Source organism: Sceloporus occidentalis, unplaced genomic scaffold (assembly GCF_023333645.1).
Source record: "Sceloporus occidentalis isolate IW3139 unplaced genomic scaffold, rSceOcc1.0.p SCAF_1, whole genome shotgun sequence".
Lineage (NCBI taxonomy): Eukaryota > Metazoa > Chordata > Lepidosauria > Squamata > Phrynosomatidae > Sceloporus > Sceloporus occidentalis.
Window position 1 is genome coordinate 250,518,008 of NW_028316981.1, and position 24,322 is coordinate 250,542,329.

The 24,322-nt window shown below is 40.1% G+C and overlaps 1 protein-coding gene across 1 annotated transcript in view; it reads right to left on the bottom strand.

The window, feature by feature from the left end:
• Positions 1 to 24,322, bottom strand: part of SNX24 (sorting nexin 24) — a 70,490-nt gene that overhangs the window by 28,780 nt on the left and 17,388 nt on the right. Inside the window, exon 2 of the mRNA XM_089512266.1 lies at positions 2,165 to 2,248. Coding sequence (XP_089368392.1) covers positions 2,165 to 2,248 — 84 coding nt within the window. The remainder of the gene's footprint in view (positions 1 to 2,164; positions 2,249 to 24,322) is intronic.

Consider the following 24,322-nt stretch of genomic DNA (forward strand, 5'->3'; position numbering starts at 1 on the left):
AATATGTCATCAAATATTTTGGAAATATCTGAAATCTACATAATGTTGACATTTTTACAAACACAGATTTGTATCTACATCCCAATTTTTTCAGTTGTATAAATGCGCACAAGCCTCATTTTGAAACTAAGAATATGCCACCCCTGCCCCCAGCTATGAAATCATTTGGCTTATTATCTGTTGATTTCCTATTGCCTGGTGAAGTTATTTGTTTTTTAGCAAGCACTTGGTTTTTATCTGCGGCACTCATCTTATGTTTTGCTCTGATATTATATATGTTTATGGATTATTTTAATATAAAAGGAGCCAACCTTAACATTTTATGATGGAAGAACAGGAGAGAAATATTTTGGACAAATGGGAAAAGTTTCCAAACTGTGGGAATAGACCTGGGAGGCCTGCAGTTACAAACACTTTATGTAGCTTTCAGTAAATTGTCTTTTTATCCAGAGTGCTAGGTGGTTGTTCTTGAGGCTTCTCATTTCTAGTAATAACAAGAAAAACCACCTACTACTCAGGAGTCTTATAAGGCTGAGCCACATAAACTTTTGTAAAGCACTTTGCATGTAAAACAGGCTGCATAAACAATGAATTTAGAAACTCCCAAATCAAAGAAAATCCTGCAGTATTCAAGGGAGAGAGAAAGAACAGATAACACCCAGAGTGGCTTTCCTAACATTTGATACAAGGTGACATGGGCATTCTTTAAGCTCTATATCACCTCTAAATAAACGTGAAGCGGTGGGGGGAGAAATCACAAGGACAGAAACTCAACATTGACTTTGACATGCATGCCCACAGGGGCTGAGGAATTTACATTTCATTTCAGAGCCTGAGGAGGTATCACCCTATCTAAAGCTGTGTCAACAAAAGTCTCTGGTCACATCCAACAACAGCAGCTCCATTGTTCAGGAGAGAGTATAAGGCTGCTTTAACATACAGACAAATACTTTAAGCAATTGTCCAACTTCTGCAAAACTCATTCACACCTGAATCCATTACAACCTGGTATACAATTCAGCAGAGCCACCCTCTCAATGTCTTTTAACAATGAAAGAACAACACCCCCACCCCCACCCACCCCAAATCCTCTTTTATTTTATAAGTGGGGTTTAGTACTACTGGGTTTGCATATAGTTTGGGCTATTACAATTCCTACCCCCCTTTTTTCTTATCAATGACACTGAGAAAAAGCTGTGTGAGGTTTTGTTTTGTTTTTTTAAGCATGACTACATCACAGAGACACTTCTGCAATAAACCACTCTCCGAAATCATGGCCCTATGGAGGACATGATCTTCCTGTGCCAATCTATAGTCTACTGTCTCTGGCAGTTGGAAAGAAACTGCAGTCCTGAAGATCATTGGTCTGCAATGTCCATTACCTTTTCCTGCTCTGTTCCAGAAAGAGCTGACTTATCTGGATGTTGGGTGCTACTGCTTGAAGGTGCTCTGTGCACTTCTGGGATGTGGCACACAACAGTGCCATTTCCTCTCTATGCCACCTTAACCAGGCTGGGAAAGGCTTGACTGAGAGAGGGGCATTGGGCACTTCCTTGAAGGTCCACAGAGCAACTTTGAGAAAGAACATTTGACATCCCCCAACTCAGCCTTTTTTTCAGAAAGATCAGATGGAGGGGAGCAATGGATGACATCCTAAAGGTCCCTTTCTCTGTCCAAGTGTCTGACTATTGGTTTGAGTTCTAAATATTCTGCATATGCAGCAGCAGGAACAGAAGAAGGAGAGTGATAGCAGGAAAAGGGGATAACAGAAAGAGAATGCTTCTATCTACTTTAGTATGTAGAATGTTTTTTAAACGTTGTAAGCCACTTTGATTGTTTTCACAAAAAGCGGGATATAAATAAAATATTTATTATTTATTATTACTTTTGACCCACTATTGGCTTAGGGATTTGCCTGCTTCAGTTTTGTGTGTGTGTGTGTTTAGTTGGGTCAACAATTTCTGTATAAAAGCCATTCCCCATGCCTAGTCAAAGAGGAACTGCATGAAATATTTTTTTTATGGGTCTTGGCAATGTCAGTCATGAAACACCTCTCTAATTTAACAAAACATAGAAGATTCAGAAACCAAGTGGAGTCACCATTTGAGAACAATTGAAAGTAAGACAGAGAGCATTATCTTAACAACATACACAAAACACTTACCTTTTTATGGAGAGCATGAAATTCACTATACCTCTTTTCAACAAAGTGTTTTCTTCCATTTGTTAGTACCTCTATTTTAAAGACCTGTAAAAACAATTTTAATATATTACTTTTACCTACTTAAAATGCTGTTTCCTAATATATTTATTTCCTCTAATTACAGAAGATACTCCTGCACACAGGACGTTAAAGAGATACTGAGGTGTAACAATGATTAATGAATCCTTTGACCAGGTCCTCTACAATCCATCTGGTTTTACAAGTATGTCAAAGGTTTAAGATTTTTTATGCTTAAAAAAACCCCCTACTATTATGCTATCATCATAATTTCTAGAATTTAATATGACAAACAGTACAGTAATTATTTTTATTTTACAAATAGAAGACAAATTAATAATTTAAGTGTCTTTTGCATCTAAGCACTACAGTACTTAATAACCTTACATGTATACAGTTCAATGACAGAAGTACATTTTGTAGAACACATGAGATATAAATGCAAAGACTACATTTCAGGTTAATGTCCACCTAACCTACATATTCACTGCCAGTCTCAGCTGGGCCTGCTCTACTGTTTACACCATTAAGAATATGGTGCAAGCTCATTTTCTTTGCATGATGTGTATGACAGCTTTTGCTGCTGCTTGTACAAGGTTGAAAGGGCAGCTAAAGAAACTCTCTAGATCCACTAATTAGTAGCCACTGGTGTGACTTTTTCTTGATTTTCAGGTCACTGGGTCAGATCTCAGGGCTGGTGACAAAAAAATACCTAAAAATGCTCATGAAAACACAAACCAGCAATACTAACATCAGTAAATAGAAAAAAAAGTGTAAGAACGGCCTTCCATTGATTACAACCATAAATCCCTACTTTTTAGCTAAAATATATTTGGAAGTAATCAGGTTTGATCTAGAATTACATCAGACAAAATTAGAAACAGGTAGAGCCTATCTAGACCAAAATCTATGTCTCTGAAAAATAACTATATGGATAGATTCGGGATGGGAAATCCCTTTGAATTCTTAAAAAGATACCACTACATGATGCGAAGCTCTGTTAATATTCCTAACCAAATATTTATCATTATGATGGGAAGTAATGAAACAGTTTGTATATTACAAGCAATCTTGAAGAATGTGTGTCTGCAGTGCTTTCCTTCACTTTCACAGGGCACTGTTAATTAGCATGAATCAACCCCGGTTTCAAGACACCTTCACTGACTCCCCGTTTCTAGATACAAATCTGTTAAGGGGAATCTATCCCTATTCTTTCACCTTTAATGTGTTGTCAAGTGCTATTGTTGCAGTGTCCCTTCAAGTTGTTTCACTGACTTACAATGACACTAACCAATTGCAGGGTTTTCTATCAATATTTGTTCGGAGTGGTTTGTCTTTGCCTTTCAAGGTTGCCCAATGGGGTTCCATGGCTGAGTGGGGATTTTAGCCCTGGTCTCCAGACTCTTGGGGATGAATTTACACTGTAGAAAGAATAGTTTGACACCACTTTAACTTCCATGGTTACATCCTAAAGAATCCTGGAATTTTCAGTTTTGTGAGGCACCAGCACTCTTTTTTTGGCAGAGAAGGCTAAAGATCTTGTAAAACTATAACAGGATCCCATAGGATAGAACTACATATTTAACAAAGTGTCAAACTGCATTATTTCTACAGTGTAGAACTACAGATGCATCCTGAGTCAAGCCACTATACACACTGACTTTCATCAAGAGCTGTACAATTTGGGAATACTGGGACTTGTCATTATAGGGACTTGTCCACTTGAAATTCTCTTAAGAGGTCTCTGGGAGGATAACCCTTGATTATCCTCTCTCATCCTTTTTCTTTGTTTCTCTCTTCACATATGCTCAGTAGAGATTCTGGAGGCAGCTGCTGGCGGGATACAAACGGGCAAAAAGGGGTGTATTCATGACGTCATGAAGGTAGAGCCTTCAGACGGCCCTTACCTGAATGCCACCATGAACACGCCCCCCGCACGCCCCAAGCGGGAAGAAGCGGCATTAAAAAGGTGCTGCTTTTCTCCGCTTCTTTTCCGTTTGATGCGCAGCTGCGCAGCTCCGTCTGTAAGCTGCTGCACTGGTACGCCAGAATTGCTACACCGCTAATTTAAGTTGCCCATTTAAAAGCTCCGTGTCTGCTGCGTCGCATAATGAGTCGGGGTCCTGGAACATGCGCAGTTTGCAGTCAGGCTTTAATTGCAGCGTCAGCTGCCATGCAGGTGTGGAAGCTGCAGCACAGCTGCAGCGCATTTTAAGACTCGTAACCCTAACCCTAACCCTAGAGCAACATGTACGCATGCGCTGCTTGGAAAGTTTGGACTTTAAAGTGAGCCCCTACACACATTCCTGTGCCATTTTCACCTAACAATAAAAACGGCTAAAACTGTAAATATTTACATATGTACAAGGGAGGTGATGGGGGATGGCAGGGGGACAGCGGTGGCAGCGGCGACAGCTGTGGCTGTGCATTGCAGATTCAGCAGGAGCGCGGGGACCAAAGGAGAGGAGGCATCCATGATGCTGGTGACACTGGCAAAGTGCAAGAGGACAAGGATGCCAACACCAGCTGATCACCAGCTGGCAGGAGACCACCATTGTTCTTGGGCAGAGCGGGGGAAAAAGTTTTAAAGGGGCTTGGGCACTTTAAATGTGCCCATAGGCTTTCTGCCACCGCTGCTTAGCGCTGCAGCTGCGCATCCGCCAGCCGGCAAAGGAAAAAAAAAGCCCCGTTTTTGGCCGCCCGTGAGGAAGCTGCCTCTCTCTTTGCAGCATCCTCCGAGGCGGCGGTTTGGAAACTGCGGGTCAGAAACGGCCCCAGGTGAGGCGTCTTCACTGCCCCCCATGTGGAAGCCCCATCTCCTGAGCCACGCCCCCGGGGTGGGCGGTCTGGAGGCTCCGTATTCAGCGGAATACACCTCCAAGATGTCTTCCCCTGCCCGTTTGTATCCCGCCGCTGTTTACCTTGCTTGAAGGATAGAGGCACATGTGTCTACAGTAGGACCGACTAGAACAGAATCCAGCTTGTTTTCTACCTTTGTTTCTTGTATTGTATACTATCGAAGCACTCCTGCAACATCAAATATCTGTGTTTATCCAGCCCTTGTGTACTATCTCTCTAATGTCAATGTTACTAAAAAAAATCAGCAAGACAGAAGCTAATAAGGAAAAGGGAGGGACTATATGGGTGTAAAGTGTCTTTGCAAACAAAGTCTTCACTTTGAGATATGCAGTGAGAACGAAATAATATATAATCATGACTGGACTAGTGGAAAATAAAATATATTCTTCCTTGTCTGTATTTAAATTGGTTCTGCCACTAGTCCAGTCATGATTATATACTAGTTCGTTCTCTCTCTCTCTCTCTCTCTGTATAATTTTTCCTCTCATCAATTCAAAATTCATCACAGTTCAAAATTCTACTGAATGTATTTGTCAAATTGGTGGCATGGCACAAGAGCCAGCAGTTGCACTAGGCACAGCTGGATGTAGCCTCCTGGATGTGTCCTCTAGCACAGAATGAATAGTTAAAAGCCAAAACAAAAAACTTCCCACAATCCATGATCCTAGTTCTGTACTCCCCTGACATGATATGGCTGCAACTTTAAATTACAAACAAGTATCATTAAGTACACACATTCAATCTATTATCCTGTTTGGCCCTTTACACAAATAATAAATAACATATGCTTCCCTATGAGCTGTCTTTTAATGGTACAACTGCGAAATGGATCAGATAGAAGAGATTAGATCAAAAACTATTTGGCACTCAAATAAGCCTCATTTCTCTTAATTAGCACAATAATGCACACTATTTCCTTAACCATTCTTTTTCTACATGGAGCCAAGACTTAAATAGGTACAATAATTAGCTATTTAAAACATCCGCTTTTAACTCATGTAAACGAAAAACAGAATGAATGGCTTCAGTTTGAACCAAATGAATAGGAAAAAACCCATACTTTTCTCAGACTATCATGCCAAAAAGATGACATTTTATCTCATAACTATCAAAAGGCTGGAAAGAAAGAACTGGGGCCTATTAAATCAAAGCCCTGTTTTTAAGAACTCTTTTTAGGAAGCCATAACAAAGTCTTTCATGGTTTTTTGGATCAATCTGCATAACAGCTGTCTTTGATTAAAATGATTTTTTTTAACGCAGACTAGTAAGTCATCCTCTGATTATCCAGCTATAAGGAAAATAATAATAAAGATAATCATAAATCGGGGAAACAATTTATCTCTCAATCCTGTAGTAAGAAGTGTACCATTTTCAACTTCTAGAACCATAATCATATTGTTATTCTGCTTGCATTTCAGTTTTGGCCTTTATGACTGCAGGGCAATGACCTGAATTAAATGTAACACAAAGCTATGGTTGAGATCCTGTGTGGTACAGATAGCGTAATAGGTCCACATGTGAAACTACAGCTGGCCACTCAACTCCTCCTCACTTAACACTGAGATGCAGAATGATTCTATCATCTGCTGAGATCCATCAAGGCCTTTTGGCAAGTTGCACCAATCCTTTGGTTATTCTGGTTGCCTTTTCTCCATCTTTCCCATCTCTACAATATCCTTGTTAAATGCTGTGACAAGGATTGTATGAAGTATTCCAGTTGTGATCATGATTATGAGCAGTATGACATTGGCAGTGTTATTTCTGATTCTGATTTCTTTTTTAACTGTGCCTAATTTGCAATTTGTCTTTCTTCACAGCAGCAACACATTAGGTTGACATTTATACAGAGATATCAATGATAATCCAATGCCTTGGTCAGTGGTTGCCAATTCACATCCCACCAATGTATATGTCAAGTTGGGACGTCCCTGCCCATATGCAATACCTGCATATTTTTTGCCCCAATATACTTTACACTTGTTTCACTGAGTTTTTATTTACTATTTTAAAGCCAGTTTACAGAGATCATTGTGGAATTCTTTACAACCTTTTGTTCTTGTTGTTCGCACCACATTAATAATAAATATGTTGTTATCAGTAAAACATAGAAAGATCTTCTATGCAATATTTAAGAGAAAAACTGCATTTATATATTTAATCTGTTCACATTTGTAATATTTTATTATTTTGTCATTCCTTTCATGCTAGTCAGACTGCTGCCTTCTTCAAGTACCACTACTGATGGTGGTAGGTATTATTTCAAAGCAATGCATTTGGTGTTTTCATTGTTTTGCACAATGTACCTGGAAATAAGCAAAATGAATAGATTCTGCCTGCCAATAGTGAGCCTTCCCCACACTTTAAAAACAATTCTGAAGTTGTTGTCTGATTGTAATAATATGAACTGCAGTTTCTTTTCCCCTTTCAGGTATGCTGCTCCAACAGGATCAGCATGTTTCCTTCATGAGCTAAACATTTGCTCCAAAACGTAACAAAAAATACCCTATAACAACAAATAGTGTTGCCACTCAAACAACTTGATGTATAAAACTTTCTCTGAAGGAAAGGGAAGAACAAGATCCATTGACAGACCTATACTTAGCAAGACAGGCTCTTGTTCAGACAATGATGGGAGTTATGTTGTAACAAAAAAAATAATGTGTTCAATATGGATTGAAATTCAAATTATTGTTTTGGTTTCTTCCTCTTTTGGTTTAGTTTTAATTAATAAGAGTTCCCTATACTTCTTAATATTCTGCTGAAATATCTTCTGTCTCCTCTGGTTTTTCCCCAACAATGACAAAATGTGATGGCAAGGTGTACTTGGAAAACATGATTTCCTTATTTTCTTTTAACGACTCACATTTAACACTTGATGCTGAAGAGCTAAGTGCTTATGTACTGTATGTAACTGATTTATTTTGTTTTCAAAAATGACTTAGGATAAGTCAGACAAGCCATGCAATCTATGGTTTTACTTTTAGAGCCATTTTTATATCATCTGAAAACTAGACATAAGATGTTCATGTACTCTTCTAAATAACTAGAAGAAGACTGTGAATATATTGAAAACTATATAATATTAAACTATCAACACAGGCAAGACTATTCTTAGTTACCACACTCCTCCTTCTTGGATAGTAGTAGGGTACATGAGATTAAAAGCATCCAAATCAAGTGTCCACACTTGAGTTAAGTGTATTACAAAGAACTTCCAAATGTCAAGAAATTGAAACTTGAGAGGAAAATATAAGCCCACATTTATAGAAAGATAATCCGCTGAAATATAGGCTCTCTGACAATATGCAAGCAAGCAATTCTTACTCAGTTTAAGTTGATCTTATCTCTTTTTGAAAATATATGATTTTTTCAGTCAGTTTGGTGATCTGAAATGGCAAATAAAGCAGGGACTGGGTGCCTCGCTATGATACTAATTCTTTAATTCTTCCTTTGCAATCATAGAATCATAGAATTGGAAGAGATGACAGAGGCCATCAATGAATGAAACATGAAACATAGCTATACAGACATATTCTGAAGTTGATATTTAAATATTTTAATTAAAATGTTTTATATTTAATTAAAATAATTAACATTTAAAATAATTAAAATATTTTAATATTTTAACTTATTTTAAATATAGTCTGTATTAATGTATTAAAACAGAATGCAATAGGAGGCGGGGAAGATGAGACAATGCAGCTATCAGACTACAAATTAATTTTAGCAAACCAAACAAAATAGTGATGAAATTAATTTGCATTTTTATTGGCCACTTTCTTCCACAGTGCCTCTCAGGACAAAATTTCATACTGACAATCTAGGAAGCTTTCAAGACACAACTGCTTTCCAGTGCACAAAGTGGATAAAGTGAAACTGAGTGTAGCTCATTGGCTGGAAGTGAGCAAGCTCTTTTAAGTGTTTTGGACACAGCTTAAAACAACTGTTTTGTAAACAGAAAGAACCAGAAGCAAATTGTAGCAGCACAAGTGTGTCCGTAATTATAGAATCATAGAGTTGGAAGAGACCACAAGGGCCATCCAGTCCAACAACTGGCAGTCTAGAGGATTCATTTAATAGGTTTATTTGTTTGTTTGTTTAACTTCAATAAGGTAAAATTATACTTTCTTGGAGTTACATGAAAGAAGCAAAATCAATCACTTTTAAGACTTTAAGAACAATCATTTCAGAACCCCCAAAGTAACAGGATTCATTTCAGTAAAAAGAACAAAGGTCAAAAAGTGAATGGAGGGATGGTGCCCACCAAACTAAAGGGTAGACTCAAAAGAAATGCCAATCATCCAGCTTTGCTTTCTACACCTGAACCCTAAAATGGAGGAAAGTGATAACAATTCCAGTGGACAAGACAAGGTTGGGAAGAAACCCCCAGAGTAAAGGTTCCAGAACAAAGTATGAACTCATTAACTCTAGTATGTTTGAAAAGTCACAACCAGCAAAAGGGAACTTAAGCCATACAACCATATTTGGTCACTGAGAGCACTTGACAAGACAATTCAGAAGGAATTTCCTTTATGAGTCACTACAATACAAACTCTCCAATGCAAAGCCAGTTGTCTAGCATGCTGAAATTGAGGAAGATAGCCATGCCATTATATGCTATCTTGATTTCCTCCCTCTAAACAGAATTCAAATTACATCAGAATTAGGTGGCCATTCTCTCTCTCTCTCTCTGAAACAAGAACAATCATCTCTGGAATAAAAGTATGAACCACTTCAGAAATTTCTTCTTATAAAACTGAGAGTCTGTGCTCTGACTATCTGAAGTTCCTGAGACAGCTTCAAACATTTTTTGAGATACAATCAAATATAGTACACAGAGGGACAGGAGGGACAGGTAAAGTTATCTAGGGCCCATTCCGCACGGGCGTAAAGTATGTCCCCAGGACATACTAGGGTTAGGAAAGGGCGTCCTTTACGCATGCCCCTAATCCTAGTACATCCTGGGGACGTAAAAAATGGTGGCACCCGTTCTACACGGGCGCTGCCATCTTGACCTCGTGGATGCTTAGCGTCCACATGTCCCGCAACGGAACTGACGTCATGAGTGCGCCATTGGCCACTTGTGGCACCACTTCTGGGGCGCAAAAAGAAGCCGCTTTTTGTGGCTTCTTTTTGTTACATCCGGGAACCACGCGGTTTGACCTCTACGGTTCCTGGATGCAACAACAGGCGGCGCTGGCAGAGCGCCCATTTTGGGCGCTCTGTAATGCGCCTCAGTCTCTCTGTAACGCCTCATAGGTTGCAAGTGTCACTATGGTGCTGAATCTTTGGGTCACAGCTAATCTTAGAAGAAACAATTCTGGCCCAGAAGGGCTGGAGCAGTCAAATGTTAGTTCCCTGTCCAGGACTCTTCTCTGGACTCCTGCTAAGGTTGCCTGTTCCAGCTTCTGCCTCAAGGGGCATCAAAGGACCAAAAATGTGTACAAGCCTCCTAATATGATAGCTCTCAGATTCAGCTGTTATTATGTTCTACTTTTTAAAAAAGAATACACTGCAAATAACAAATCTTGATTTTGCCATTTCATATATGGGACACTATCTTACTATGCCCTTGTATTTAATGGGACTTGAGCATCTGTGGGGGTCCTGGAACCAAATCCCAGCGAATGATAAGGGCTCATTGTTGTGTTAATATCCATTCAGTAATAACAATTGCATACACAGACATACACTTTTAAGAAAATCTAGATCCTGTCCTAAATTAACAATAACTCCCATGGTGTTCAATGGGGCTTACTCCCAAGTAAATGGATGCAGGATTGCTGATAAAATTCAATTAGTTACATTTCACTCTTGGAAGAATTCCACTGGATTTCAAGATATTGTTAAGTACCAAGCCACAACTAAGCAGAGGCAGTATGAGCTAAAACGAGAGTCCCATGAAGATAAGTATTTTTTTTAAAAAAAAAATCAAATTGCATGTCCTACAAACCAAGTATTTAAATAAACTTGTCTGCAGTATTGATATTTTGTACATTTTTCCTTGAAACATTTTTTTGTTCTAATCTAAAGTTGTTTTTTACTCCATTAACACACTAGTTTAGTTTCTGGTTTTGTTACATGCCAAAGGGAAAACTCAAAGCAACCTCCGCCCTCCAATTCAAACGACTTGCCTTCAAACTGGACTTGTATTATCCTCTCAAGACAGCCATTTACATGAAATCTCTTATAGTTTCTCTGTCGGTATAAAATGTAGATGCCACTGCACATCAGGCCTGTGTTTGGCTCTTCGCACAGACAGTCCAAAACAGTTTTCCTGATCTGTTTCAACTTGAAATGTTGTCAATATATGGATTGTCTTGCTTTCTAATTCAGTGAAAAATCTAGTTTTCCATTAGTCTCTGCCTTTCTAATTTTCAATACAGCTTTACTAAATGTAATTATTAAAGGCAGATTCAAGAAAGCAATTACTGAGCTACTGGTTTGTATCTCTGAAGTCTTAATAAGCGGCACAAAGTGGAAGTGCCAGGAATTGTTAAATTAAATATAGCAATAACAATAACAACAATAAAGTGGGGATGATAAAGATGATATATACTTCAGAAAACAATTCTGAGTATGAGCTTACAGCTGAAACAGAAAGAGCTTTTTTAGGCCTGAGTTTCATGTAGTACTCTGCCACCCATAATAGTTCACGTTCTGCTAGATGCTGCTTCTGAAGCCACACTGGAACCATCTGCTGGGTAGAGCCAGCATTGTGTAGTGGTTTAACCAGTCACTAGGACCTTAGGCAAGTCACATTCTCTAAGTTTCAAAGGAAGGCAATGAAAGGGGTTGCTATAAGAAGTCAGAGTCAACCTGAGGGTACATAGCAACAACAATTTGTTAGGCAACAGCATACTACATCTTCTAGTTGCACAGATCTTCTCCCTATTTTCTTCTTTTCTGTTTTTTTCTTCTTCCTTCTGGCTATATTTGTCTTCTCCCTTCTTCTCTATTCCTTTGTTTCTCATTATTATCCTTGTTTTCTAGTTGCACACATCTTCTCTGTATTTTCTGCTTTTATGTTTTCATCTTCTTCCTTCTGGCTATATTTGTTTTCCCCCTTCTTCTCCGTCACTTTGTTTCTCATTATCATCCCTGTTTTCCTTCTCTTCCACCACAATAAAACCATGAAATCAGGGCTGTGATTTGTTAGGTTATCAAAATGTTAAAACTGTATGTTCAATTAACTCCTTCCAAATATGCAGGCATAGATGGGGTTGACCTGTTGAATGAGTCATTCTTATCTTACTGGAGAATGAAGAGTCCAACCTGACTGTAAAGGGGGGGGGGGGGTTGGACTCCATGCACTATTAAATGCACCACTTCAGGGAGTATTTAGAAAGAATTGGAAAAAATTGGTTTGTTCTCTTTCGATTGGAACTTGGAAAAGCTTCTTTGGTTGGACTACAGCTCCCATGTGTTTTTAAAACCAGTGCCTGAAAATGTAAGTATGGAGATGGAACAAAGTTTAATGACATTGTTTTTTGTGGGGTTTTCGGGCTATGTGGCCATGTTCTAGAAGATTTTCTTCCTAATGACATTAACCAGGGACCTCCCCAGCTCTCAGTTTTTGGCCCAGAAAGCTCAAGTCCTGGGTTGCTTCTAACATGGCAACACACATTCCCTCTGTTTTCTCCAATTACTGAGGTATCAGTGATCAAGATTCCGACAGCTCCTGGAAGTGCCAGCTGGATATTCTTCATGTTGTCCATGAAGGGAAGAAGACAACAATATTCAATTTTATTTTGATCTGTCAAGTGAATCCACAGCTTGAAAATATATTTAATATATATATGTCGCATATGCAATATAAATGGCTTGGGTCCAAACTATCTGAAGGATTGTATCTCCCTATATAAACCAGTCCGAGCACTAAGATCAGCAGGGGAGAACATTCTCTCAGTCCCACCACCTTTGCAGGTGCAGTTGGCAAGCATGTGGGAGAGAGCCTTCTCTGTGGCTGCTTCCAGACTGTGGAACTCCCTCCCTCATTTGAATTATGTTATTTCCTTATAAATTGTTAAACATAAATGTGAAAACAAAAATATGCACATTAAACAAACAAAATATTCTTATTCATATACTATGTCAAGTGGGGGGGCTGATGTCCACATGTACAAAAGGGGGGCACAAGGGTAACAAGTTTGAAAACCACTGATATAGGAGATTTTGTCATCCACGGGGTTCCTGGAACCAAGCTGAAGTGGATACTAAGAGCCCACTTTATGTTCATGTGCTCTACATGGAGCCACCTTTCACGACTGCCCAGAAACTATAACTGGGCAGTTTAAATATAGCTGCCACACTACTGATCAGACCATATTATAATGATGATATATCAGCTCCACTTGTTTTCAGTTTATTTCCAGGATCAATTCTTGGTGTTTTTGATTTTTACCCTTTAAGTCCTGAACATGCTTGGACCAGGGGATCTGAAAAATCATACACCTGTTCAGTAGTTTATCCCAAAATATTGTTCTTTTTTGGAGGCCCCACTTTGGGTCTTCTTCTTTCAGAAACATGCAGGTGAGAAACAGTGCTTCCCCAACTAGAGTTTCCTAATTAGTATTGCCTCTCTTAAGCTATGTTACCACATGCACTTTCCTGTACTGTCTATCGGGCCCTAGCCATGTTTGTTTTCAGACAGTCATGTCAACTATTCTACCCTCAGTTCACAACACACACAGGAAAAGAAGCAAGCACAGATTTCCAACCCCTCTACCATATTTTTCTCCACTTGGGAGATTCATGACATGAACTGGATGTAAAATATTATTTAAAATGTTTAAAAACTCCACTCATTCATTTTATAACAAGGTTAATTATTTAATAAGAAAATTCTGCAGTGCTTTGTAAAAGCATGACAGAATAGCCTGCGGGCACAGTGTATTGATCCATATGGCTAACTGTGCAGAAAATAGTTTAAGTATTCATCTTACTTTTCTAAATACAGCAAGCAAACACTTCCCCAGATGTAGGGCTTATAATTAAAAAGAAACAACAGTAAGAAATGGTAAAACAACAATTAGCACAGAAGTTTTTCAAATTAAATTTATGTCCTGTTTTACATATATGGATAGACTTGGGAACTGAGATTTAAAGCAGATGAAACATCTCCCATTCTCTAACCCAGGGAGACCCTTTAGGGTCATATGTCTCCTTCTGATCTATTTTCAGTGTTAACCATGATGTAGTATCAAACTACATTTCTGATTTAAACTAACCATGGGTAGGATCAGTAACATGCAGTCATGGTCAATGCTGAAAAAGGAAGCAAGGGGAAATTTGTCTGGGAAGAGAAAGAAAGGTAAAATGAAAGTTAATTAAGGTTGCAATCCTTTTCACTTTGGTGTATACTCCAGTTCAATACACTTCCTTCTGAGTAGACATGCAGAGGGTTGCTTTGCAAGTGAAAATGAAACATCATACCTATAAAAGGCCTTACTATAAGCATAATATACCACACTGCTTTGTGAAAACTGAACTACATGACTTTCATACAGAGAATTTAGTATATCTTTTTTTTTTCCAGATAAAACATACATTACAGTTGCACAATATTTGACCCAGCAGGACTTGCACAATGAAAGCACAAAGCAAACAGCAGTCATTTTAAAATAAAGAAAACAACACAACCATTCTTGGTGGACTGCCATTCAAGAATGTTAATGTGGTTTTGGGTCAAATCCTGAGTCAACCCGTAAATTAAACCAAATAATTTTTATATTAGCTATTGCCTGTGAAAATATATTTCTTGCTGTTGTTTTCAAAATAATTACAGGAGTGAGTTTAACACCACATTCCTGAACAATTTTAAAATATGTATCTATTTAAAAAGTGTATTTTTACAGCAAGTGAATAAATAAACAAATACAGTTATGTATTCTAAAAGATGTACCTAATGTTTGGGCTTTACTGCGCTACTAGCAATTTAGTGGTATGTTCACAGGCAATAGGAAAGAAGTTTTGTGTGTAACAATACCAAATAATTTATACACAGCAGATGTCAGCTGTCATCTCTGTCAATTCCAGTGGTCTCTCCCCCTCCTTTTCTCCTTAGCCTGGGTGAGCTGTCAAGTTTCTAGTTTCTGATGTGTATTTACATCACTCAATGATACCTGACAGTAGTGAAAGGCCACAGAAAACTGCTTATTGATCAGAGCAAAACTAGTTGATGGAACAGATGAGGTTGTATTACTGAATTGCAGCTACACTCAGGTGATGACATTTTGTTCCCCTGTATACAAGTGCTTAATGGAATACAACTTCATTATATCATGCCACTAGCACTTAAAAGATTGCACAGATTTCGTGACTGCTTTGTCTATGTAGTGATGAGGGCAATCTATGTATGCTGCTATCAGTGTGCTACTAACCATATTTGCTCATAAATGCTTGCAAACTGCTAGCCAACTTGCCAGGATGAATAGACTAGACAGACACGACCATCACTGTCTTGCCAATGCCTAATTGAGCTGACCTTCTTTGTTTTTTAAACTAGATTAACAATTTAGTGGGGCACAACTACTGAAGCTTAAATTCTTGAAAAACTTTCCCACTGTTTAGTCAACATTTTTAAATGGCTGTTTTAATGTCCAGAACTATGGACTTTGCAAATGAGTATCATGTAGACATCCTCAGAGTAGGAACACAATGCTAAGTTGGAGAAGGCCGATTTAGAAGACTGAAGACATTCATGATGGTGGTTTTGTGCCACCAGGGTTCTCTGAAATAATTCTAGAAGGTAAACCCTATCTCCAGTTGCCAGTCTTAACAAGAATCAGTCCATCAAATCAAAGGCATTTACACATGTGTTGACTTGCCATTCATTTACAGACTTATTGAACTGGCATTAAGTGATTAATTTTAATTTAGACCTAGACCTAAACCTATACAAATATCAAAAAAGTGCATAATCAACAGTACTGAGGATGCTTTTCCATCCACAGAAATTCCAGGTATGGAAGATTCATTGCCCTCTCCTTAAATCACCCTTGCCAGCTGTAGCTAAAATATGTATCAATCCGCTGCTGTTTAGAAAACTATGACAAGTACATACAAGAGCACAAGGCACAATTTCATATATAGGCTGCAATTCTGTATATATAGCTCTATGCCAGGGGTAGGCAATCTGTTTGAGCCGGGGGCCGGGTTGCTGTCCCTCAGACAACTGGGGGGCCGAAGCCAAAAAATAAATAATTAAACAATTAAACAAAATTAAATATATAAATAAACCAGGACAAATGTAGGACAAAATTTTCAAATGGAAGACACTTTTTTTAAAAAAATGGAGGACACGCGAAAAAATTTGCTGATTTTTTAAAAAATGTTAATATAAATGCATGTTTCTGAGGCTTCTATAGACAATTGCCCCCCAAAGGCCCCGGTGGCAATCGGCGGCAGGACCAGGCTGGGGCCGGTCCCAAGGCCTCGCCGGGCCGCATCTGGCCCACGGGCCGCAGGTTGCCTATCCCTGCTCTATGCTATGCTGAGCCATATATCATTTCCACCACCTTATTTACTGTACTGCCTCTGAAGCACTCCACCAGCAAAGCTATCCCATGCCTTGTGAGAAGTGTGGGAAGAACTAAAGAAGTATCTGGCTATAGGCCTGTGTATAATTATATACCTTCAAGTCATCTATCAACTTTTGGTGATCTCATGAACTTCATAGGGTTTTCTCAGGCAATGAATACTTGAAGTGGTTTTGTCAGTTCCTTCCTCTGATCTGAAGGTGCCTACAGCAGCTGGCATTCCTTGGCGGTCTACCATCCAAATACTAACCAGGACTGACCTTACATTCATTTTCAAGATCAGATGAGATCCAGTTCCCTCAGGATATTTAGAAACAGATGTCCCCATGGCCAAATTTAAAATGATTACATCAGCACTGGAATCTGATGGGAGTTGTCTGAAGATCTCAGCACTGCTGTAATCATTTTGCAGCTGGTTACGGAGATATAGCCAGATGCTTTTCTGATCCTGCCTGCTCCCCACAATGAAAATAATTGGGGTGTGTGTGTGCTTCACAGGCTGTAGAGTAAATCAGGAGGGGCTTTGGTGAAGGAGAAGAATACCAAATTCCATAGGACTCAAAAAAGGACATAGGCAGGGAAACTGATCCATGCATACACCATTAATAGGATGCCAGGTTTGATGTGCTAGTTCGACAGCTAGGTCAAGTGCACGCAACTCAAGTGATCTGCACTATTTCATATATTGGGCTCTGAAAAAAAATTCCATTTAGAAAATGGATGAGTGCACAAAGTAAATACTGACAACCTCTATCCATTTGGGAAGAATTAATATCAAATGTTTCCCACACTCCAAAATATAAAACTCATTGTTGCATCATAAATTATTATTGTATCTATCTCTCCCACTGCCATAAGAGTTCATTATTTTGGATTTTCCTATTTGCATTTTTAAAACCATCTCCAAACACTGTTATGTTCCACTCATTCCCTATCTAAACTTTTTGGCTTTTTAATGCACGGTACAAGAATTAAAAATATATTTTCTATTTTCCTTTTCTGCAATTCCTTCCAGGTCTGTGTATTGTAAAACAAGTCTGTGTAAACATATGCTTAAAGCTGCTTAAAATGGTTGCCATTAAAATGTTGACACTGGCCAATACTTATCTATCTATAATATCTCAAGATACAGCAACTATTATTAAGAGCTGTTATTTCCTGTTATTTTCAATTGCTTATAACTTTGCCAGACTCCATCTATTGAGAATTTCCATACCTCGGGCTGCCTCAGGATAATTTTCCATCCATCCATCCCAGAGGTTTCAATAAAAACCATTTATCTGGTTTTAAAAATAAGAACAGGAGAAAATATGTGCAATGACAAGATGAAAAAGAAGCTATGAGACATTTGAAGCATGGGATTTTAACTTTAATGATGGAGGATGTATAGCAGTCAGTGTAAATATATCCCCATTATAAACTTCTAAAATGTTTTAGAAATTTTAATAAAATTATTTTAGGTTCTACAATGTGACAACATAGAAAAGAGTGAACTGACTTAAGAGGGTTGACCCATCCCTAAATGATTTCCTGCAGGGGTTACTTCCTTGCCTACTATGAATTACCAATGTAAATAATTCTCCAAAGGCAGATCCTCTGGATTCGATTTGGAAGATGCATGAGAGGGGATGTATGGGGAAGAAGAGGAAGGAGAAGTCTATAGCCTAGTGATGATGAACATTTTAGGGGCTAAGTGCCCAAACTAAAAGGTCTTCCAGCACCAGGGGGAGGAGGAGGAACAGGGGTGGGACTTCTGCCCTCTGGTGGTGGGATGTCTTCCCCCCACCCTCCCAATTTTTCAGCTGCTTTTCTAGAGACAACTGAAGGCCTGGGGGGGGGGGGCGAGGGGGAAAGAAGAGGAATAGGCTCGCACCTGTTCCTCCTCTTCCCTCCATGCCATCCCCCAAGGCGTGCACCTCTCTCTTCCTTCCTGACACTCCCCAGCTTCCAGCTGCCTCTCTGGAGACAGTTGAAGTTGGGGACAGTGCAGAGGGAGGAGGAGGAAGAGGTGCGCACCCATTCTTTCCCCCTCACTCCCTGGGCCTTCACTATCTTGGCCTTCAGCCTGCGCCGCTTCTTCTTCCCCTTGTGCTGTGCCCGGCCTTCAGATGCCTCCGGAGAGGTAGCTGTAGGCTGGGGAGTGTTGGGAAGTAGGAGGAAGAGGTGAGCATTCTTCCTTCTCCTACCCCTGCACCATCGCCAGCTTTCAGCTGCCTCCTGAGAAACAGCTGGAGGCCAGGGAGGATCCCCCTGTGCCATCCCCAGTCTTCAGCTGCTTTTAGAGAGGCAGTGGGAGGCAAGGGAGTGTTGGGAAGGAAGAGGAAGAGGTATGCACCTGTTCCTCCTCCTCCTCGTCATGTGCAGGGGGAGATGGCAGCACTTGCCATCTCTGGCACTCATGCCACAGGTTTGCCATCACAGCTATAGCATGACGAAAAGTGCAGTCACAGACTTGATTGATAGAACCTGAAGGAAACATTATTTAACATTTTTTCACAGACATGTACTGAAACTTGCTTATTTTCCTGCTCCCAAGACTTTTCTATTATAACATCTACAGCAGGGTGTTACTTTGTACTGTAAGTCACATCTGGCAAAAAAGCAAAACATAAAAGGTAGCAAATAGATTTTTATAACATGTAAGAAAGTTCTACTTTCATAATAGGGCTTAGGGTACCGTATTAACATGGATGGGCAACTGTGGCAGGCCAGGGAAGAAGGCAATTTCCTTCCCCAGGACCACCTGGGGATTGCTTAAACTGGAAAAATAAATGCCAGAAATTCACTTCTGGATTTGAAAAACAGTATTTTTCATGTTACACAGTGTGGTGGTGTATTTCAAAGGAAAGGCTTGCAGGACAGGCATCCTCCTCCCACAATTTCTGGCTAGAAAAAGGATGATCTGGGAATCTGCAAGAGCTGAGGCCAAAGGGAAAAAAGAAATAGCTGGAGGGGGGCATACTCTGCCCCATCTCATATTAAAACAATACAAGAATATGAATGGACTGTTTTTAGTATCATGTGTTTTAAACACACAAAAAGGGATAGTGTTTTATCATTAATTTTTCAGTCCATGTCATCATACAGGTATTTTACATATAGCACTTACTTTTGTTTCTTGCTTTCCATTATAATTAGTTAGCATTAACCAACAGTTGAGGGTTCCATACATGATTTCCTAATACTTAGCATACAAGCATTTTCTATCTGCATTCTACAATATGCTTCTTCACAGATGTTCCATGTATAATTAAAAACCTTGTGAAGAACTGGCAAACTCTAATATTTAAACTCTTGAATGTACAGTTGGCCCTCCATGTCCACAGATTCTTTATCCATGGATTCAACTATCAACAACTTGAAAATATTTAAAAATATATAAATTCCAAAAAGAAAATCTTGATTTCTCCATTATATATAAAGGGACATCATTTTACTATTTAATGGGACTAGAACATCCACTGATTTTTGTATCATGGGAGATCCTGGAACCAAACTGCCGCAGATACCAATGGTCCATTATACACTGAACACTATGATCATTTGTGTAAATCCATCTGAACAGTTTTAGATCCAACTACAGTATAATAGTCCACCAAGCACAGCTCTTTTTTTAAATGAGATTGTGCATGTTGGGTTTCCACAACAGGACACTTAGTCCCTCTGTAACCTTTTGTGGCCTCTGAAAAGTCACTCTTGAAATTGCCATTTGGAAATATATGCAATATGGTGCTGGAGCTTAAAGCTGGAAAGGGTAACTGGAAAACATTTGCCCTGCATATGTCAGCAAAGCACCTTCCAGACATGCAAAGAGCTCTTTGGAAACCTCTAGAAAAGTGATCTCTCATGCTCATGGATGATTCTGTTGCCTACAGAACTCCACCTCATTTTCTTTGAGACTGCTCCCAACTGTTCAAAGAGAAGCTTTTGGGAGCTAGAGAGGAAAGGAAAGACAGGAAAATCCCTATCTGAGAGTTTCCTTCCAGCTGTGTTTTCAGAATCCAAACCTTTGTTTCCTTCAATTAATTTGTAATTCCTGCCAAATAAGCATCAGTGAAAGCCTGTCTAAATGACTTGCTTACATCTTATAGCAACAACAAACAAAAAAATATGTGGTTTGTTTCTAGGGGGGAAAGCCCTAGAGTCTATACTGTATGCTTGCAGGATGCCTACATCACTGTAGACTTCAAAAGGGCAGAAGCTGACTCTTTGTGACAGGGATATGTGAATTGGGTAAATACCTGAGCCACTGCCCTAAGCATGCCTGTAGCACTATCATTACATATTTTCACAAAAGGACAGTAACTGGAGCAATGGCTTTTACTCTTTTCTGAAAATCAAAGGAGTCAAAACAGCACAGTTTCAAAGCGAATTATATTTTCTAAATTGAGCTTCACCCTGTTTTATAGTGATCAATTTCTAATCAATTTTTGCACATGTGTGTGTGTATATATATATATATATATATATATATATAATAAATAATATTTTCCCCTCCTCTCTTCAAGCTGTGAATAGCATGGATAGAGTATTCTGAAAATAAGCTCTGGCAGACCATCCAGAACAGTGTTGCTGGGGGCCATCAGCAAAAATATACTCCTGTCCCTGTCCTCAGGGAGCTTCCCCTTAGTATATTTTGTAAATGGAAGGAAATTTTTGATTCAGAGAAAGTACAGTAACTCTGAATCGAACCTACTGACTAAATGATGTATTCCCCCTAACTGCAATCTACTATTAGGACTTGTATAGTTTGTCATGTTTTTCAGTGCCACTATATGCTAGTTCAAATCTAGAGCATCACAACATGTTACCACATGTGAAGGGAAGACACATGCATTTCTATCACCATCATTTTTGCCAATGTTTCCATCTCCTTCTCAAGATCTTGCCCTGAAAATAGGGTTGCCATAAGTCAGGACCTCCAAACTGGGACAAATGTAGGACAAAATTTTCAAATGTAAGACACTTTTTTTAAAAAGGAGGACACGCAAAAAATTTGATGATTTTTTAAAAAATGTTAATATTAATGCATATTTCTTAGGCATGATCAAAATGGAGGACATTTGGCATTATTCCTAGACAGATGGCAGAAATGTGCTTCCCTTTCTGGCCAAAAACCAGAAGAGGAGGAGGAAGAGTGGAAGAAGCAGAGGAAGAGGAAGAGGAGAAGAAGAAAAGGAGGAAGAAGAGGAGGAGGAAGAGGGGGAAAGGAGGAGGAGGAAGAAGAGGAAGTAGAAAGGAAGAAAAAGAGGAGGAAGAGGGGAAGAAGAGGATGAGGAGGAGAAGAAGAGGATGAGGAGGAGGAGAAGAGGAGGAAGAAGATGAATAAGAATGGGAGGAAGAGGAGGAGGAGGAGGAGAGGAGGAGGAAGAAGAGGAAAGGCTCTTTCCCCTACCTGGCTGCCTCCGCCAGCGGAGGAGGCAGCAAGGCAGGGGAAAGGGGCCTCGCTGAGGCGAGGCCCTTTGGCCCTGTCAGGCTGCCTCCCTCACCGGCGGAGGAGGCGGCAAGGCAGGGGAAGGGGGCCTCGCTGAGGTGAGGCTCCTTTCCCTGCCTGGCGTCCGTTGCCGGGGGGGGGGCAGGGGAAATCCCGGGGGCGGGGGCAAACCGGGGCAGGACCGTGCAGACCCGCCCCAAACCGGGAAAGTCCCACCCCCAGGCAGGATATGGCAACACTACCTGAAAAGATCTGTCCTCTTCAGAGGGAGGCACTGTGGGTAATGAGGCCCTTGCTGTAGCAGTAAAGTGGCCAACACCACTCTCCAAAGAACTGGCTCAGTGTCAAACCCACCCTGACAGATCTTCAGAGTGGGATATCAAGTAAGCAGGCAAGTCCTATAGCAGAAGCACAGTGAGCAGGCCATTCTGGAGATGTCACCCTCCTAATGCTGTGTTTTGAGCAATCCTCAGTGTGATGGATTTGGTGATCTGGTACTATCCTGCAGGGAGAGCCCATATATTTTGATGCTTCATGCTGGAAAAAGAAATCAATTAAAAACATTGGGAAGTGTGCCTTGGTTAACAGTAGGAAAGAGGGACATCCAATCATTGCTGCAAACAGGGACATGTGTTTGAAAATTGTGGAGCTCCCCTTCATGAGCTTGATTCTGTGAAGGAAAAGGTACATTCAAAGTGAATACAGTGAGGAGGCCATAAACGCTATAATCTGCACTAAGTGCTATAAAAATGTGAGGGTTTGGGTTTCCCCCCCAGCTTTTTGTATTGGAACAACGACAACAACAAAAACTCAAAAACAACTAATGACAAAATATAGCAGAATGCTAGTCTGTATACAGTAATAACTCCTGCAACAAAAGGATTTTATAATTATTTCACAGCCACTCCCTTCGTCTCTGAATTTGAGAGTCAAATTACAAGCATCGCAAATATATAGTACACAGCTGTGTGTGCCTCTCTTAACATGTTAGGCCTTGATCCAGAGCAGGATGATCATATGCAGGTGGAACAGTTTAAATTCTTTTCTGCCTATTTTTTTTTAATTTTAAAATTAAAGGAGGGACATATGGAGGTAACAAAAGAAAAAAGAGAAAAAAAACCTCTTGGTGACAACTGAGGGTCCTCCCCTTAACAAAAACAAAACCCAGAGGTGTGTTTTTCAATAAAAAGAACAAAATGCAGTGTGCTTGTCCAGCTATAGATCAGGACCACACGTACTTATGGTTGAGGATTTTGTTTTGTTTTGTTTTTAAGGTGAAGGGATTCAGAGCTGAATGCTATGTGCTTAAAGACCGCCCGTTTGGGGCGGTGTGCACCCGCCCCTTTCCCCGCTCTATCGGGGCCTCAGCTGCCATACCTACAGCCTCCGAGGCCACGATCCGCAGCCTGGAAAGGGGTGTCCTTGGGGCTTCAAGCCCCAAGGACACCCCAACGGCAGCGGGGACTCCCAGAAAGGGGCTGCTTGGCCCCTGTCTGATTTGCGTCGCTGGTGCAGCCTTCACACAGTTGCACCAGCGATGCAAACCAGGAAGGAGCTCCATTTTGGAGCTCCTTCCTGCTCCGCCGAAAGGGCACATTAAGCGCCGTCGCACGGAACAATGGCGTCATGTCCGCACCGCCTCGTTTGGAGGCAGCGCGTTCGTGACGCCATCATGGCGGCGGCCGTGTGGAACGGCCACCACCATTTTGTGCGTGTGGAGTGCGTACTAGGGTTAGGGGGTGCGGAAGCACCGCCCCTTCCTAACCCTAGTACGCGCTCTGCACGTACTTTAATGGCGGTCTGTAACCCGCCCTAGTTTAATCCTGAGAAAACAGTCACCACCAGCCATATTCAGACATGATTGCTATCCCTTCATCTCAGCCTGTTGATCAGACTGACTTTTAGATTCTCTTTTTTTTCTCAACTCTCCCTACTTTACCCAGAAAACAATGTCTGAACTGTGTATTATGCTCATTTGAATTTTACTAAGTTATCCAAGTCCCTACTCGCCCATTATTTACGTACATATAGATTGAGAGATCCCTGGATAGAATGAAATGTTTGATAAAATCAGATCAATATTCAAATCTTTTGATTTATGTAATAAAACCTACACCAAGGGACGAAACACATCTGTAGAAGTGACAAGGTAGGAACAATTTCCAAAGAAAAACTGTTTTCTTAGTAGATCATCCAGAATGTCTACATAAATTATAATATATGGATACATATCAGGTAACAGAGCAGCTTTTCTGCCAATCACGTTAA